The sequence below is a fragment of the Eleutherodactylus coqui genome, chromosome 4 (genome assembly GCF_035609145.1).
Source record: "Eleutherodactylus coqui strain aEleCoq1 chromosome 4, aEleCoq1.hap1, whole genome shotgun sequence".
Lineage (NCBI taxonomy): Eukaryota > Metazoa > Chordata > Amphibia > Anura > Eleutherodactylidae > Eleutherodactylus > Eleutherodactylus coqui.
The window spans coordinates 108,347,834-108,366,304 of NC_089840.1; the positions used below are offsets into that span (position 1 = coordinate 108,347,834).

Here is an 18,471-nt window from a genome sequence, read left to right on the forward strand (position 1 = left end):
CTGCTGCTCTCCATTGACTTAACATAGCGGCCATTCAATACTGAACGGCTGCTATTTACACTGAATGATGAGCGATCAGCTCATCGTCCATCATTTATGCAGCATAAACGATGGACGATGAGCTGATCGCTTATCGTTCAATGTAAATAGCAGCCGTTCAGTATTGAATGGCCGCTATGTTAAGTCAATGGAGAGCAGCAGGGGAAGGCGAGAAGTGAAGTCTCCTGCAGCCTCCCTGCTATGAGCCAGTGATATTAGCTCCCGTACAGGTGCACGGGAGCTAGTATATGCGGGGACGAGTGTTGGGCATCGCTTGCCCGACAGTCGTCCCGTCTAAAAGGGCCTTAAGCACTTAGTCTGGGGCTGAAAGATCCAGCCAATCAAAATGTACATTTCATTTGTAAGACCATCAACAGTCAATGCATTATGTTGGACTCAAGTAAAGACAATCAGCAGGCACTGTTGCAAGTTACAATGCTCATCTAAAAATAAATTAACATTGTAATTTGGGGAATTGTTTTAATAGGTTTATCTCTAGTTTATTACCAGATTGATCATTGAAGGAAACAGTCTCTATAAGGCTGGGTTCTCACAGGGCGGATTCTTGGCGGAAATCCAGTGGTCTGGCCACAACGAAAAACCGAGAGATTTCCGCCGGGAAAACCGCTGCTGCAAAACCCGCGGCAGCTTTAAAGCGGCCCGGCCGCTCGCTCTTCTGCTGCGGCCGGCGCTCCCATAGAGGAGAGCGCGGCCGCAGCGGGAAAAAAAATGGACATGCTGCGGTCGGCAAATCCGCGCCTCAGCCGCGGCTTCTGCGGGCTTAGCCGCAGCGGATTTTCCGTCCCGTATGGACGAGATTTCTGAGAAATCTCGTCCACATGGCTGGCTACTCCAGGGATTAGCGGCCGCAGGGGGATTCGCCGCAGCGAAATTCCTCACGGAATTTCCGCGGCAAATCCGCCCTGTGTGAACCCAGCCTGAGGCTTCCTTCACACATCCCTTTGTCCATCTACATTAAGACTTCATGGCAGAGCACACTCCCATACAGGCTCCATCAGGTGCCATATATATCGTGTTATTCTACCCTCCAAAACGCATTCATATTCATTCAGAATCAGACAATTCAAAGAAAAGGCATTATGCATCTGTGTAAAGTTTGAAGCACATGGGAAGTTCCTCATAGACCCCTTGCACTTTAATGGTAGCACTATAAGCATGTATTCACATGTGGTAGAATTGGTATAGAACACAAATTCATTGCACATATTGACCCCATGTAGTCCTACGGGGCGAGGGGGGGGGGGGGGGGGTGGAATCTACAACACATACATGGTTTAAATTCTAGCATGAATTTTGCAGCTATGAAAATACTTTCCAAAACATGTTGCAAATTTTGCATGCATAATTTCATCAAAAGACTTAAATGATATGTGAAATTCTGCACCAAAATCCATGACACAAATCTACAGCAAATACGCCACAAAATATGCAATGTAATTCCGCTTACAATTTTTCTGTTAAATAATTTTTGGGGATTTTATGGCATATATTTGCGCCATGTGTGAATCCACCCTTACATTTTCAGCTGTGATATGACATGACTATTGCCTATTTATCTACAAGGAACATTACTTTAAAGGCTCCTTCAGAGACCATATGTGCAAAAACGCTAGCCGCAGTGCAACCTATTTATGCATGAAAGAGGAACATTTGCAAACGTGTCTGCGCATATCACTGTACCTGCTCGTACGATACACATTTTCCGCGAATTAAAATGGCTTATTAGTCTAATGAGGTCCACATGTGTTCTTTTCCCTATGGTTTGTGGTTTTTCAGGCTCCCCCTTGTGTATTTGCGCACCTCTCATAGACTTCTATGAGGTATTTGCTTAGCAAAATGCAGTAAAATAGAGCAGGTCATACTTTTTTATGCAAATGCTGATGAGAACGAACCCATTGAAATCAATGGGCTCTATTCCCTGTGTTTAGCGCATGCAGATTTTGCGCACGCAAATACAGTCATGTGAAGAAGCCCTAAATCTCTAAAAATTGCAGTTGGTTCTCCTCTCACGTATGTTGTATACACTGCAGATTATTTGTATAGCGGATGTGTGGATGGAAAATCCTCAGTAGCAGCAAAGTGAATGAGATTTAAAACTAATCCACACGCTGTGTAAAAAAGCCACCACATAAATTATCCTGCCATTAATTTATGCTGTTGATTTCTTGCTTTTCAAGGTTGAATTTTGCCACAAATCTGCATTTACCAGATGCTGATTTCTCCACATATTCACCATTAACTATAGATTTTCCATTGCAGAAAATGCTTCACATGGAAATATTATTTTTTTGTTTTGCACTAAAATGTTTCTTTTTCAGGGAAGGGCTTATATGTAAAGCTCTTCCTGGAAAAAGAATGCAGAGGGCCAGCAGAGCATTGTTTTCGATGGAGCCGCTGGCAGCAGCCGCGGCTCCATTGACAACAAGCACACAGCTGTGTTCATGCGTGTTTTTACTCGTACCTAGGTGCGGACGTATTTACGCACCTAAGTACGCATAAAAACACGCTTATATTTAAAGCCTTTCCCTGAAATCAATTGCCGGCAGCAGAATCCTCTACCGCAGCTGACATGTGTGACAGCTGCGGTAGAGAATTGAAAAATTCCTCTGCTGCATCTGCCACAGATGTGGCAGATGTAGCAGCAGGGAATTCTTTTAACTAGCGGAGATGAAGGAAACATCTGCCACATGCCGATGTGTTCTTCATCCCCGTGGGGGACACAGCAGCAGCCGACAGGAAAGTCCTTTTTTTTTTTTTTACACTAAAATTTTTCATTTTCAGGGAAGAGCTTATATGTAAAGCCCTTCCGTGAAAAAGAATGCAGAGAGCCAGCAGACTATTGCTTTCAATGGAGCCGCCGGCAGCAGCCGTGGATCCATTGAAAACAATGGGTGCATTCCCTATGGTGCACGCATGTCCTGTCTTTGCAGGCACGCACCTGCAAAGTACGGACATGTGCACACTCCATAGGGAATGCATTGTTGCAAATAGAAGCGTGTTTTTGTGCGTGCATATATACGCACAAAAACACGCTTGTATGAACGCACCCTCAGGCCTCGGTCACACAGCGTTTTTTCGCGCGATTTGCGGATCGCATGACGGATGCGCATCTGCAAATCGCATGACCGCGGCTGATGATTTGCCGAAAAATCTGCAGCTAGCAGCGTTTTCGGCGAAACGGCCCAGCGCTGCCCGCTATCCTCTGCCACAGCTGTGGCATAGGAGAACGATGTTCGCCCATTGAATTCAATGGAGCCGGCAATACAGCCGGCTCCATTGAAAGCAATGGGCTGCCGGCGAGCGCGGGATGAATTTTCGGGAAGGGCTTAAAAATATAAGCCCTTCCCTGAAAACCATCCTAAAATGTGTAAAAATAAAAAATGAAAAGTATACTCACCTTTTTTCTGCAGCCGGAGTTCAGCCGAGTCTGGCTGTCAGTTCTCCTGAACTGCTCTGTGTAGTATTCAGCAGCCGGGGATTTAAAATCCCTGCCTGCTGAATGGGCTGCCTCTGATTGGTCACAGCCCTCACCAATCAGAGGCAGCTCTCACTCACCCATTCATGAATTCATGAATGGGTGAGTGAGTGCTGCCTCTGATTGGCTGAGCGCAGGGACCAATCAGAGGCACCTCTCAGCTGTCATTCAATAGCTGAGAGCTGCCTCTAAGTGGTCCCTGCACTCAGCCATTGAGCGCATATATAGAACACAACGAATCGCAGAACGCAGATAGGCGTGTTCTGCGAATCGTTGTGTCCTATAATTTATCGCACATCCGCATAAAAAGCGGATATGTGACCGATCCCATTGCGAAGCATTGGGTCTATATCTACGCGGATCGCATGCGCAAATCGCGGGAAAAAACGCCCGTGTGACCGAGGCCTCAGAAGTATTTTAGTGAGACTGTTCAAATCTTGTAAAGTGAGCCAGAACTTGACTTTATGTTGTTCAGGATCCAAAATTATCTAAATTTATTATAATAAATCACTAACTTTCATATTCAACAATAATAAAATCTTTTAGACCCAAGATTACTGTCAGGAATTAAAAGTTAATATTTTTCAGTGTCAGCATTTTATGTAACAGTTCTGGAATGACATTAGTTTAAACCTTCCAGTTTGTCAGTTTATTGGTTAGAGTCTAAATAGAGATGAGCAAGCGTACTCGCTAAGGCAAACTACTCGAGCGAGTAGTGCCTTATGCGAGTACCTGTCCGCTCGTCTCAAAAGATTTGGGTGCTGGCGGGGGATGGGTAGCGGTGGGGGAGAGCAGGGAGGAATGGGGGGGAGATCTCTCTCTCACTCTATACCCCCCGCTCACCCCTGCTCACTCCCGCAACTCACCACTCTCCCCCGCCAGCACCCGAATCTTTTGAGACGAGCTGGCAGGTACTCGCATAAGGCACTACTCGCTCGAGTAGTTTGCCTTAGCGAGTACGCTTGCTCATCTCTAAGTCTAAACCCTAAACCATCAAACGTTTTAATCTGTGTATTTTTTTCAGTGGGAGCTGCAATTACAAGCGCAGCCCCCATTGATTTCAATGAGAGCTGCGCCTGCAGCTATGAGCATTGGCCACTACGAAGGGATTGGAGCAGTGGCTTCCGCTCCTACCCTGATGTATCCCCGCTGTGACAGCAGGCACTGCCTGGAAAACCCCATTAAAGTGACCGTCTGGGCCTGGAGAAACAAAAATGGCCACACCAGCTATTCTGTCTACCTGATGCACATTGTGTATTAGTATGCATCATTAGGCTAAAGGCCCATTTAGACACAATGATTACCGCTCAAAATTCGCTCAAAAGCCATCTTTTCAGCGATAATCGTTGTGTGTAACTGCACTGACGACATGCAGTTTTCGTTATGCCGTCGCTCATCGTTGTCTGTCAGCATGCTGAAAGACAACTATGAGCCTTATCAGGGATTCACAGCGGGATACAGCTGATCCTATTGTTTCAGCTGTAGCCTGCTCCCTGATGACAGGCCGGGTATGAAGAATAGAGCGGTCCAGCTCTGTTCTCCATACCCGGCACAGAGCGCTCGGCTGTATAACAGCCGGGCGCTCCGAGCAGAGAACAGCTGGATGCAGAAGACAAGCGGGGCCACAACACTTGCTTCTGCATCCTCTGCTCGCAGCACTCGGCTGTATAACAGCCGGGCACTCCGAGTGGGGAACAGCTGGATGCAGAAGACAAGTTGGGGCCACCCCGCTTGTCTTCTGCATCCTCCGCTCGCAGTGCTCGGCTGTATAATAGCCGGGCGCTCCGAGCGGGGAACAGCTGGATGCAGAAGACAAGCGGGGTGTCCCCGCTTGTCTTCTGCATCCTCCGCTCGGAGCGTAAGGTGATTGCTTAATGTTTGAACGGTCATCTTGCGCTGTAAATGACACAACGATTATCACTCAAAAGACATCTTTTGAGTGATTATCGTTGTATCGAAATGGGCCTTATGACACTACATCTGCTTTGATTAACCAGTACTGTCCACACTAGCAATATTGGTCAGTCAGATCAGCATGTAGAGTCTTTGACTACAGATGCATACTACAGTGTTTCCCCAAAAATAAGAACTACCTTAAAATAAGCCGTACTAGGATTTTTACTATTTTCGGGGAGGCATGAAATTTAAGCCATACCTCGAAAATAAGCCCTATCCCGACTACATAAAAAGAAGAAATATATTACCTAGCAGCCATGGTCCGTGTCTCTCCCGCTGGTCTGTGAGGTAGCTTAGCTCCACCGCGTGTTTTGCACTCATCGGCCACCGACAGAACAACACTTGCTAGTTGCGTGATTCATAAATCTCACCTCCAGGAAGCAATAGCTCTGATCGGTTCAGCAAGCGCTGCATTGATTGGCTGAGAGTAGCCGTTGCTGTGATGGCCGTGACTGGTTCAGCGAGCGCTGCATTGATTGGCTGAGAGTAGTGCTCGACAAACCAATGTGATGGCTGTGACTGGTTCAGCAAGCGCTGCTTTCAGCCAATCACAGCCGTTGCGTTGGTTCAGCGAGCGCTGCATTGATTGGCTGAGAGTAGTGCTCACTGAACCAATCAGAGCCATCGCTTCCTGGAGGCGGGATTTATGAATCCCACCACTAGCAATGGTTGTTCGGTTGGCGGCTGAGGAGTGCAGGATGCTCTGCGGAACTATGGAACCTCGGAGACTAGCGAGAGGGGCCCAGGCTGTGCCAGCTAGGTAAATAAAATAAGCCATTGCCCAAAAAATAAGACCTAGTGCTTTTTTGGGGGGCAAAAATTAATATTATAGGGTCTTATTTTGGGGGAAACTCGGTATGCACAGTATGTATCAGGTAGTCAGAGAACTGATTCGACCATTATTGTTTCTCCAGGCCCATAGGGTCGCTTTAAGTAGATGTCTATGGGCCAATATTGTATCTCTGATTTCATACAAAGGTACCCAAGTTTTTATCACAGATTTAAAGGTATTGTATAAAGGCAAAAATATATTGTGGTATGTTCCAATGCATGGTAATAAACAGAACTGCAACTGCGGGGGATATCTGTGCCTCACAAAGGTATCATACTACATCCTCAAGTGCCCACAGAGTGATAATATAAAAACCTGTATGGACTCTGTGTGTCACCATATAGTGTTGTGAGCTCTTAATTCAATGAATTACATTACACTTGCCGAACGAGTTTATTTTTCTTGGTAGCCAAAATGTATAAAGCCTTGCTATGTTTAAAGCCAATCTAAAAAGTTGCAGCACAAGGTATGGCCTTGTGTCACATAATACATTTACAATTAGGGCTGCGAGCATACAGTAATTATTGTCTGTAATCATCCTTATTAAACTCATAATAATTTAGGTATGTTCATAATCCATCATGTGCTGATATATGTGGAAGGGAACAGCTGCTTCACTGTGAAATGTAACATAAATCTTCTCGCAAGGATTTTGCCTGTACTCATTATAATCCTCCTCACCATATATTATCATCACCAGTTCATTTAATTCTCTAAATACCAAGCGTAGTATAATGACATTGTCTATGCAATATATGAGAATATTCTTAATAGTCATGAGACACCAAATAACCTGGGTTGGGTTTGTAAGCATGACTTACACACACACATATATACACACACATACAGTATATATATATATATATATATATATATATATATATATATATATATATATATATATATATACACACACACACACATATATATATCTATATATATACATACACATACATACACACACTTAAATGTTTAAGATCGTCATATTACTTTTTTAATATTAGACAAAGATGACCAAAGTGAACACATAATGCTGTTTTTAAATGATAATTTCACTTATTGATGGAAAAATGCTGTTCAGCTCCACCAAGCCCTATTTCAAAATGTGATTGCTACTAAATCAATCACTTAACCAAATAAATTTGACATTTGGGTTAAATTTCACTAGCCACACTCAGACATTATTATTGCCAGATCTGTTGAATCTAAACTTCACTTAAGGCCTCATTCATGCTAGTGGTTAATTTTTTCAAAATGCATAAATGGGAGGGGGCCGTGACCAAAACGCAGCTGAATCTTCTCTTTTCCCGCCTGTTCACACTGCCAGGTGTCACGTGTGTGTGTGTATGTATATATATATATATATATATATATATATATACCGCCGTCCGGAATTCCATTGGCTAAACTCCCTCCCCCTTCCTTTGCTGGCAGCTCCTGGCAATAGAAGCTCCCGTAGCCTATGGGAGCTGCCGGCAGAGGAAGGGAAAAGGAAAGAGGGGGAGGGAGTTTAGCAGCACTAGCCGCTGCTAAAGTTCCTCCTCCCTCTTTTTGACGGCAGCTCCCATAGGCTTCCACAGGCTGATCGCAGCTAAAAGATAGGGCAAGACCTATTTTTTCCAGACGCATGTAAAATTGGCTGCGTATGTGCTATATTTTTGAGCCAGCCGATTTTACGTGGCTAAACATCGCCCATCCGAACGAATGTATTGAAATTCAATGCGTCACATAGTTGCAATTTTTGCCCAATGTTTTATCGCGGCAAATTAGCCGCATTAAAATGCTCGTGTGAATAGGACCTCAATGCAACCCATGTGGCAATAAAAATACAGCTAGAAGGTTTCAAATGATGCAGATGATGCCACATTGTAAAGACTTAGATTAAAACCAGAGCTACTTGGCAATTAGTGCCAGATAAAGATACAACATTGATATCTCCTAATAATAGGAATTCTTAACACCAAAAATGCTGTTACACTTAGGAGAGGCCTCTTCACTGAAAGCTATTTACCAGAAACAGTGTCATCTCAGGGGTATAGGAACTATAGTAGTATACCCCTGATGACGCCAGAATTCTGGTAAAATTAATTGGGGAGAGCTGGTCTTTAAGCACAAAGCCTCATGCAATTTATCCAGCTATGCTTATATCAGACTCAGTTTATCTGGCAGCATTTATCATACATGTTGGCAATTTATGCAGGGATCTAATCACTTGCTGAATCTTCAGTATATAGCAGAGTACTGCTGCATGGTAGCACGCATCCTGATATCTGTACATAATTAGTAAGGCCCGGATATTGTTTCTTTTAGGCCTTATTTAGACGACCGTATATCGGCTCGGTTTTCACGCCGAGCCGATATACAGTGTCCTTGTCTGCAGGGGAAGAGGATGGAAGAGCCAGGAGCAGGAACTGAGCTACCGCCCCTCTCCGCCCCTTGCCACTATTTGCAATAGGAGGGGGTGAGATGGGGGCGGAGCTAAGTCCCCCACAGCTCCCCGCCCGCCGCGGTCAGCCGAATCTTTTCTTACAATCGGGCACGTACTCGCTAAGGGCAATGCTCGCTCGAGCAATTGCCCTTAGCGAGTATGCTCGCTCATCTCTACTTAGTAAGTCAATCTTCATGCCCTGACATCTGGCTAAATATGCTAGAGATTAGTAGATAATTCAAACTGCCCTGATAACTAGCAGCAGGATGCACCAAACCATAGATGTCATTCTACATGGCCTGATATGTGGCCGAGTGAAAAAAAGCTTAAGGCAAATTTACAAGTAGCGATTATCGCTCAAAATTCGTTCAATCAACCAAAAACTGAGCGATAATCGTTACATTTAAACACAGGCATCATGCAGTTTTCGCTGGAATGATGATTTTAAGGTCAACTTAAAATCCATTGTTCAGCTAGTGAGAGATAAAGTATCTCTCAATAGACCGCACGCTGTTATCTCCACGGGAGGCGGCAGATAACATTGTAACATTGCCAGCAACCAGGAAGAAAACAATGCAGCTGTGTGCACAGCTGGGCGTATGATTAATCACACATTGGGATCTGCAAACAGCTCCTGGAGGCCCTTTTACATGCAAATGAAGATGATAAAGTGTTAATGGCCATTAACACTTTCTGTAAATAGATCACAAAATCTTTCAATCTTTCAGTCATTTGAAAGATTATCTTTGCATGTAAATGGGCCTTTAGTTGATCATTCTGACTGCCCTGAAAATCAGCAGCATAGATAGTCAAAGTGTCCTGTCTATTGGTAGCAGGTAAGTCTGATAATGAGCTTGCTGCAGAGAATCCCTGCTCTTAAATTCTTCAATGCCCGCCTCCAAGTGCTGGGGGATTGTCACCTATCAATCAATGCCTCTCCTAAGTGTAGCATAATTTTTGTTGGTAAGAATCCCTGTTATAAGGAGATATCGGAAGGACGAGTCCATACCTAGGCTCCCCCCTCATCAATGTTGTATCTTTATCAGGCACTAATTGCCAAATTACTCTGGTTTTTAATCTAAGTCAATATATTGCGAAGAAATTTTTGAGGTAATTAGGATTTTTTCTGCCTTCTCTGATTCCTACATTCTAAAGAGATTCAAATACAGATGTGAAAAAAATTCATTACAATCTACCAGTCTGGAAAAGGTTACAAAGCTATTGCTAAGGCTCTTGGATTCCAGTGAAGCACAGTGACAGCTATTATCAACAAATGGAACAGTGGTGAACCTTCCCATGGGTTTGTAATAAACAAGTCATACCAGATTAATCTAATTTCCTTCTATGACAGAATCACCGACGGGGTTAATCAGGGAAATGTGGTGGATATAGTATATCTTGACTTTAGTAAAGCATTTGACAAAGTATCTCATACCATACTTATTGAAAAAAATGACCAAATATGGGATTGACAAGGCAACTGTTAGGTGGATTCACAACTGGCTGAGTGATCGTACTCAAAGAGGGGTCATAAATGGCTGCACATCTAAGTGGGATAATGTATCAAGTGGGGTACCACAAGGCTCTGTCCTAGGCCCAGTGTTGTTCAACATTTTTATAAATGATCTGGAGAAGGCAATTGATGGGAAACTGATTAAATTTGCAGATGACACAAAGCTAGGAGGGATAGCTAACACTAGGGAAGAGAGAGAGTATTTAAAAAGATCTAGAAAAGCCTGAACACTGGCAGCGAATAACAGAATGGAGAAATGCTGTCCTATATCTGGGCAAGACAAATGAAAAAAGCATATACAGAATGGGAGGAATTGGGCTAAGCAGCAGCACATGTGAAAAAATACTTTGGTATACTAATAGATCATAGACTGAACATGAGTCAACAATGTGATGCAGCAGCCAAAAAGGCAAACACAATTCTGGGATGTATTAAGAGAAGTATAGAGTCCAAATCATGTGAGGTAATTATCCCCCTCTAATCTTCCTATATAGATCGCATCTGTAATTATTGTGTCCAGTTCTGGGCACCTCACTTTAAAAAGACATAGGCAAACTGGAGCAAGTTCAGAGAAGAGTTACCAAGATGGTAAGTGGTCTGCAAATGATGTGCTATGAGGAACGGTTAAAGGATCTGGGAATGTTTAGCTTGCAAAAAAGAAGGCTGAGGGGAGGCTTAATAGCAGCCTACAAATATCTAAAGGGCTGTCACAGTGCAAAGGGATCAGCCCTATTCTCATTTGCACAAATAAAGACTATAAGTAATGGGAGGAAACTGAAAGGGAGGCGACACAAATTAGATATTAGAAAAAACTTTCTGACAGTGAGGGCGATCAATGAGTGGAAGAAGTTACCACAGGAGGTGGCGAGTTCTTCTTCAATGAAAGTGTTCAAGCAAAGGCTGGACAAGTATCTGTCTGGGATGACTTAGTGAATCCTGCATTGAGCAGGGAGTTGGACCAGATGACCCTAGAGGTCCCTTCCAACTCTACCATTCTATGATTCTATGAGTGGTTGGCCTACCAAAATTTCATCAAGAACACATTGAGAACTCATTCAGGAGGTCACAAATGAACCCAGATGAACATCTTAAGAACTACAGGTCTAATTTGCTTCAGTTGAGGTCAACATGCACAATACTTTAACAGACACTGGGCAAAAATTGCATTTATGGGAGAGTTGCAAGCCGCAAACAACTGCTGACCAAAAAGAGCTTGAAGGCTTGAATCTTATTTGCCAAAACATTTAAATGAAAAAAAAATACATTTTTATGTTGTGCGGACTGATGAATCAAATATGGAATTGAACATGGGTCCAGTTACATCTGGCATAAAGCTAACTATGTGTTCCACATCATACCAACAGTCAAACATGGTGTGGTTATTGTGATGGTCTGGGGTTGCTTTGCTTCTGCAGGACCTGGATGACTTCTGATAATTGATGGAACTCTGAATTCTGCTTTCTATCAGAAAAAAGGAGAATGTCAACTAAAGCTCAAGCACAGTTCAGTAAAAGGATCCAAGGCACACAAGCAAATCTATCTCTAATGGTTCAAATGAAACATAATTAAAATTTTGGAGTGGCCGAGTCAAAGTCCTGACTTGAATCCCATTAAGATGTTCTGGCAAGACCTTCAACTGGCAGTTCATTCTCGAAAACCCATCAATGAGCTGTGATACCAAATAGCTGTGGCACCATTTTTTTAAGAAGCAGTTATGTTTTTCTAATCCTGTACAACTAATTAAAATGAATAGTAGTGTCAGGGCTCAAAACCAGTAACTCCTGTGCTCCAGGCAACAGCTCTCCCTGCTAAGCTATTCAGCCGTCTGGACTGCTTTTCCTGCTGAACTTAGTCATGATCCTGGCTTCCCTCCAACAACGCTACCTGCTTGCTCCCTTGTACCACAACTGATACAAACTGCTACTGACTCCTGGCTTCCCCTCAACAACACTACCTGCTTGCTCCCTTGTATCGCAACAGCTACCGCCCATTACTGACTTTTGGCCTTCCCCTGACTATGCTCTCGGACTGCACGGGTTACAACACCACAGGCTCCAACCCAGAACCAGACAGGTTACAAGTAGTATTGCACTATTCAGTAGTACCATAGTGAGGAATTAAAATTTGCATCTATTGCATAAAGCACATAAAGCAAAATATAATAGTCTGCGTCACTGGGTAGGAATATGAAAATGACAAATTTTGGTAAAAAATTACTTTCCATGTCATTTATTGCAAATCCTAGGACCATGGTTGCGTGGAAAACTGTTAATCTCTCAAAGCTTCCATAATTTTACCCAAGGAAGCTACATTGGAAGAGAGGAAATGTTTTTTATTTTCTTTATCAGCCTATGGCAGCACAGAAACAAATAGGTTAAGTCCCCTAGGTACAACCGGAGACAGATTACTAAGCAATGAATAACTTAAGTATCAATTAGCATGCTCCAATAAAAGGTAGGACCAAGACACGGACACATTGTATTTTTCTTTTCTCTAGGTGGATTACTCAGACAGATCACTCCATTTTGGACCTAATTTCTATTCTTATTTGCTTCCCAGGATGTATGCATGGGTTTCCTGTCCCTCAGCCTGAAGGTCATTTCTGCTGGCAGAGGAGGGAACCTGCCATTTGTATGTTGTTGGAGTTCAGTATCTAGCAGAATCTGTGTATACTGCTTTAATTGCAGATGCAACACTTTGCCCTCTATATTTACACAGGGATCGCGTAAGCGTAAATAGCACAGGGCTTTTTCATCAACTGGAAGTGCTTTCTTTTAACTTAAAGCCCCTCCACATTCTAAGTGTCACCGGAAATGGCACCAGATATGATGTAGACAGCATTATGGGACAGAGGTTGCACTACAGACGGTGTAAATAATGCAATGATACAGGTGGGTCACGTGACCGAAAGTAATGTAATCTGTATCATCAGACCACCTACTGATGATGCAGGTGAGTCATGTGACAGGCGGTATCACACCACTTAGGTGGGTCATGTGGGTCATGTGACGCAGTGATGCAAATTGATGCAATTTGCATTAGCACACTCTGCAAATGAGTCAGGTGGCCAGAAGTTATGCAATTTGCATGGTTAGAGAAGGGCGTCTTTGGTTATCAAGTGCTCTATTAAACAGGTCAGCCCTGTTCTCCCTGCACTTTGCTTGTCTGCTGTGCCCTCTGTCTGTTGATATGGGTCATGGCACTTTATGTTTGCAGTAGCTTAGTTTCCTATGTATCACTGCTCATTTATTCTCAGTTGTGCTAATTCTTATTTCTTTTCCTAGAATGTTGTCTGCAAGGGAGGAATGCAGGAAAAGAGCCAGGAAATCCAGACACAGGACTTGTAATGCCTGTCAATAGCCACTGTCTAATGATTTCCCCATTGATTGCACTTCCCCAGAGACTACTTATTATCACAGCGAGGCTAACAAATTCTTCTCATGGTTTAAGGAGCAGCTGTCAGAAATCCTTGAGGGAAAAAAAATCTGCTAGAGTACATAAGAGGTCTAGAAAATATGTGTATACTTTTCCTGTAACACTGAATACATCAGATTTTGCATCTTCAGAGGAGTTCTTATCAAGCAACTTAGATTCTGAAGACTCAGATGAATGAGTTAAGTTACTATGGGTCTTGTTAAGTGAACTATTCAGAGACCTAGAAGAAGGTGTTTCTAGAGAAGAGATACTTGAAAAAGTTCCACTTCTCAAATCTACAGCAGAATTTTTATATGATTCTCCTTTAGACGCTATAAACTGTTCTTTTTTCGTGGCATTGACTAATTCTGCAAGAAGATGCCGCTGGATAAAATAGCCAGACAATGTACTGTCAAAACATCATTTTTGCAGCCTTTCCATTTAATAAGAGTCACTTTTTGGTCCTCAACTTAAAAAAAATCCTTCAGAACCTAAATGAGTTTAAGGGGGAAAAGTTTCCTGAAGTAAAAAGAATTCAGGATATAGGCTCTCATGGAGCCAAAGGAAAAGATCTCAGGGGCTTAGATCTAATAAGAGATATTCTGACAGAAAAAAAGACAATACAAGAAAAGATGCAGGTACATCTTTCAAAAGGAAACAGCCAACCAAAAAACCCAGGATGCATGACACCAGGCAGGGGCGTAGCTAAAGGTTCATGGGCCTGGGTGCAAAAGTTTATCTTGGGGCCCCCCAACTTTTTTTTACCCCTTAACGCAGAGACGTAACTTGAAGCTCCTGGACCCCGATGCAAAACCTGTAACAGGACCCCCAACTATAATGCTTTATTTATAGTAATATGGAGAAGGCCTATATGGAGAAGAGAGGCCTTATGGGCCTCCTAAGGCTCCTGGGCCCGGGTGCAACCGCATCCCCTGCACCCCCTATAGTTACGCCAGTGATGCCAGGCCCCCACACCTTCCAGTGGGAGCCAGATTTAGGAGTTTTTCCATGATATGGTCAGTAACTGCCTCTAACTTTAGGGTGTCCTCTACCACAGCATAGTCACAGTGTTCAGTGATGAGAGGACTCCCCACGGGAATGAAAGAATCCCCTGGCACAGCTATCACAGCTGTGGCAGAGGATCGTGCTGTTCTCCAATTGCTTTTTAATAGGCTGGCGCTCCAGCCGCCCTATTGAAAGCAATGGGGTGCAGGCAACCCCCACAGTGATTTTCGGGGAAAGGCTTGAAATATAAGCCCTTCCCTGAAAATCATGCATAGCTGCTGTAAAAAATAAAAAATATATATATACACACATCACCTCTCTGCCACTGTCAGAGCTTTGGTGTGTCTTCTTGCTGGCTCCCCGACACTTTTCTGAAGCACTTTCTCCTGAATTCCATGAATGGCTGAGCGCTGCCTCTGATTGGCTGAACAATGTGACCAATCATAGGCAGCGCTCAGCTGTGATTCAATGAATGGCTGAACGTGGCCTGTGATTGGCTGAACGCTCAGTCAATCAGACCCAGCACTTTCTGGAGGCGGGGATTTTTAAATCCCCAACCAGGAGAAAGAGCTTCAGAACAGTGTCGGGGAGCCAGCGAGAAGACACTCCGAAGCCCTGACAGCAGCGAAGAGGTGATGTATATATTCTTTTATTTTTTACAGCAGCTAGAGATGATTTTCAGGGAAGGGGTTATATATTTCAAGCCCTTCCCCATAAATCAGGGTGGGGGTTGCGTGCATCCCATTACTTTCAATGCACGGTGCTGTGGTTACGCGCATTTTCAACATACGTGGAGGGCATTTTTTTCTGCCCATAGGCACGCAAAACAAAAAAACGCTTGTCTGACTGAGCTCTCAAAGTGCTTTAGGCAGAAATCATTCAAACATGCAAAAGTGAACGATAATCGTTCCATTTCAACACAAACTGAGAACGAATCGTTCACTTCTCATTTATTGTTCAGTTTCAGCTGGTATGAAAATTATCATCTGATCGTTCACTTCTCATTGCGTTTAAACTCTTATCATCCAGTGTTTCACTTAGGAATGTGAAGCACAGAATGAGAAGTGAATGAGAAGTTCACGATTCTCAATGATGATCCGCCTGTCTAAACAGGCCTAATGACCACAAACTATCTGGTGACATCATCAGCTTGTTCGCTCAAGTAAACGAGAATCGTGCAGCTCTCGTTGTGTGTAGAAGGGCCAACACTCCTTATTTAGATAGCTAAATGCGAATTGAGTATCTGACTTGCCATCAGCCATGCATCAGGGCTGCACGGCTCTCTGACATTTTTAGCATTATATTTATCGTGCTCTACTTCTAAAAAACAAATATGTGGCTTCTGATGAACCAGTCAGAAAAGTGGATGTAGGAAACACGTAGAACCAGGGAACTTAGCTAGTTTGAGTCTGGCAACTTTTTAATAAGTATAGAGCATTATTTCCGGTATCAGTTTAGGGTGCTGCTAGATACCCCGTTTCCCTGAAAATAAGACATACCCTGAAAATAAGACATAGCATGATTTTCCAGAATTTTTGAGGATGCAAAATGATTTTTCAGGCTTTTTGAGGATGCTTGAAATATAAGCCCTACTCCAAAATAAATCCCTGCTAACAGTTAATTAAAAAAGTCAATTTAAATAGTGTCCAGGCAGCTATACATGAAAAAAAGTTAAACCTTTTTGAACAAAAATTAATATAAGTGTCTTATTTTCGGGGAAACACGGTAGTCATATGCAGGATTCTCAACGAGAATCGTGCCGTCTAGTCATGTTCCCTGAGCGAGAACGAGCTAGTGATGAGACTTTCGACCCTTGTAATAGGGCCATTAATAATAGATTCTTTTTCAATGAGTGGGTCCTTGTGGTTTGTATAGAATCTATACTGCCTCAATGAGTGTATTTTCCATGTTACAAACAATACCAGTAATATCAACCCTATTACAAAGTAAGCATACCTTACCTACCAAACCTTCTCCAATTATCTGAGCATCTACATTTTTAAAGTCATGTAGTGAATGAGTTATATGTTTTCTTCTACATTATGCTTAACAAAGATTATGTTGTTTTTTTTCTTGTAGCTGTTCTTTTTATCCAGCCAGTGTATGCCATATGGGCTTGTTTCCGCTCCTGTCCATCAAGCTGTGTTTGTACTCGAGAACGAAACTGCTCCGTTTTATGTGATCGAATAGGACTCCTGGAGATCCCTAATGAATTTCCTTGTGAAGCTTCCTTTATTAACCTAGATAAAAACAATATCAAATTTCTTTCAGAACGTGCTTTTGGGACTTTGCCTTCGTTAAAATCTCTCTCACTGAGTCACAACAATATATCTTTCATTACTCCTGGAGCTTTCAAAGGATTGCCCAATCTGATTGAGCTCAAAATGGCCCATAATGAGTACATTCGATATCTTCACACTCGAACCTTTTTGGCTCTAAAGAAACTAATGAAATTGGACTTAGCTGACTGCAATTTGTTTAACATCCCTGATAGGTTATTCGTTGATCTTCCACTAGTACGTGAACTTATGTTTTTTCAAAACAACTTTCGGCGGATTCCAGGAGCTATCAGAGGAATGCTGAGCTTGACTCATGTTTACCTAGAAACTAACAGGATTGAGGCTGTGGCTTATAATTCTCTACAAGATATACCAAATCTAACCTATCTTAACCTCCAAGATAATAAAATAAATGTGATCCATGATAAGTCTTTTCAAGATTGTCAAAAAATGGAGTATCTTTTTCTTAACGACAACTTATTGAATGAGCTACCGGAAAACTCATTCAAAGGACTAAAGAAACTAAAGATGTTAAACTTGGGTGGGAACTACATACAGAATGTCTCAGCTGTTTGGTTTCAAGATTTAATTGAGCTAGAAGTCCTTTATCTAGACCGAAATAAGATAATCTACATTGAAGAAGAAGCTTTTGAAAACCTCACTAGCTTGGTATCCTTGCATCTAAATAGCAACAACTTATCCACTTTACCCTTTGAGGTCTTTAGACCGGTATATTTTATAGGAAGGCTATATCTTTTTAAGAATCCGTGGGAGTGTGACTGTAGAATTGAATGGCTAAAAGAGTGGATGGAGAGTTACAAGCTTGTTCGAGATATACCATGCTCATCACCATCATCATTGGCAGGCATTGACCTTGGCAGTGTTTTTTTTCTCAAGACCCCTGAAGGAATCTGCCTGGACCCAACAGAGCAAAATTTTACTTACTATATTCCCCTTCCAACAGAACGTCTCCAGTCTACCATGGAGTCAAAACTAAGCAGTCTGATCTCGAAATTACTTTTGCCCAAAGGAAATAATGAAGATCTTGGAAATGTGACAGATAGTTTTGATAACAGCACATATAGGAAAACTAGCAGGGCCTCTACAGCTTCATCAGCACAGAATGTAGCGTCCATGCTGTTTCTTGTTTATTTGACAATGATTACATTTTAAGCTGTTAAGAAGGATCTCATGAGTGCTATAAAAATGACAGCTTTATTTTTATAGTTCTAGCTTTTAAGTCAAACTTTTTAACTTACTAAGCCAACTAACTTACAAAATGCAAAAATATCTCTCGTGTGAGTTAAGTTATTCTAAACTATTTTGTTGAGAGATATAATCACATTTTTATTTTTAAACAATATTGACTATAGTAGAGAAAATGATGGGAATTATCTGTATTTAATGGACAACTGACATGTACTTCATCAGTAATAAATTTATAGCCATCAACATATAAGTGCAAATGTGCATTTACATGTGGCAGACTTGTTACAGATATGTCTGCAA

At 42.5% G+C, this 18,471-nt stretch overlaps 1 protein-coding gene across 1 annotated transcript in view; it reads left to right on the forward strand.

Annotated features, from left to right (window-relative positions):
• The window catches only part of NYX (nyctalopin), a 34,571-nt gene extending 16,436 nt beyond the window's left edge, over positions 1-18,135 (forward strand). Inside the window, exon 2 of the mRNA XM_066601572.1 lies at positions 16,763-18,135. Within this exon, the coding sequence (XP_066457669.1) occupies positions 16,763-18,135 (1,373 nt within the window). The remainder of the gene's footprint in view (positions 1-16,762) is intronic.
• Positions 18,136-18,471: the final 336 nt, after the last annotated feature.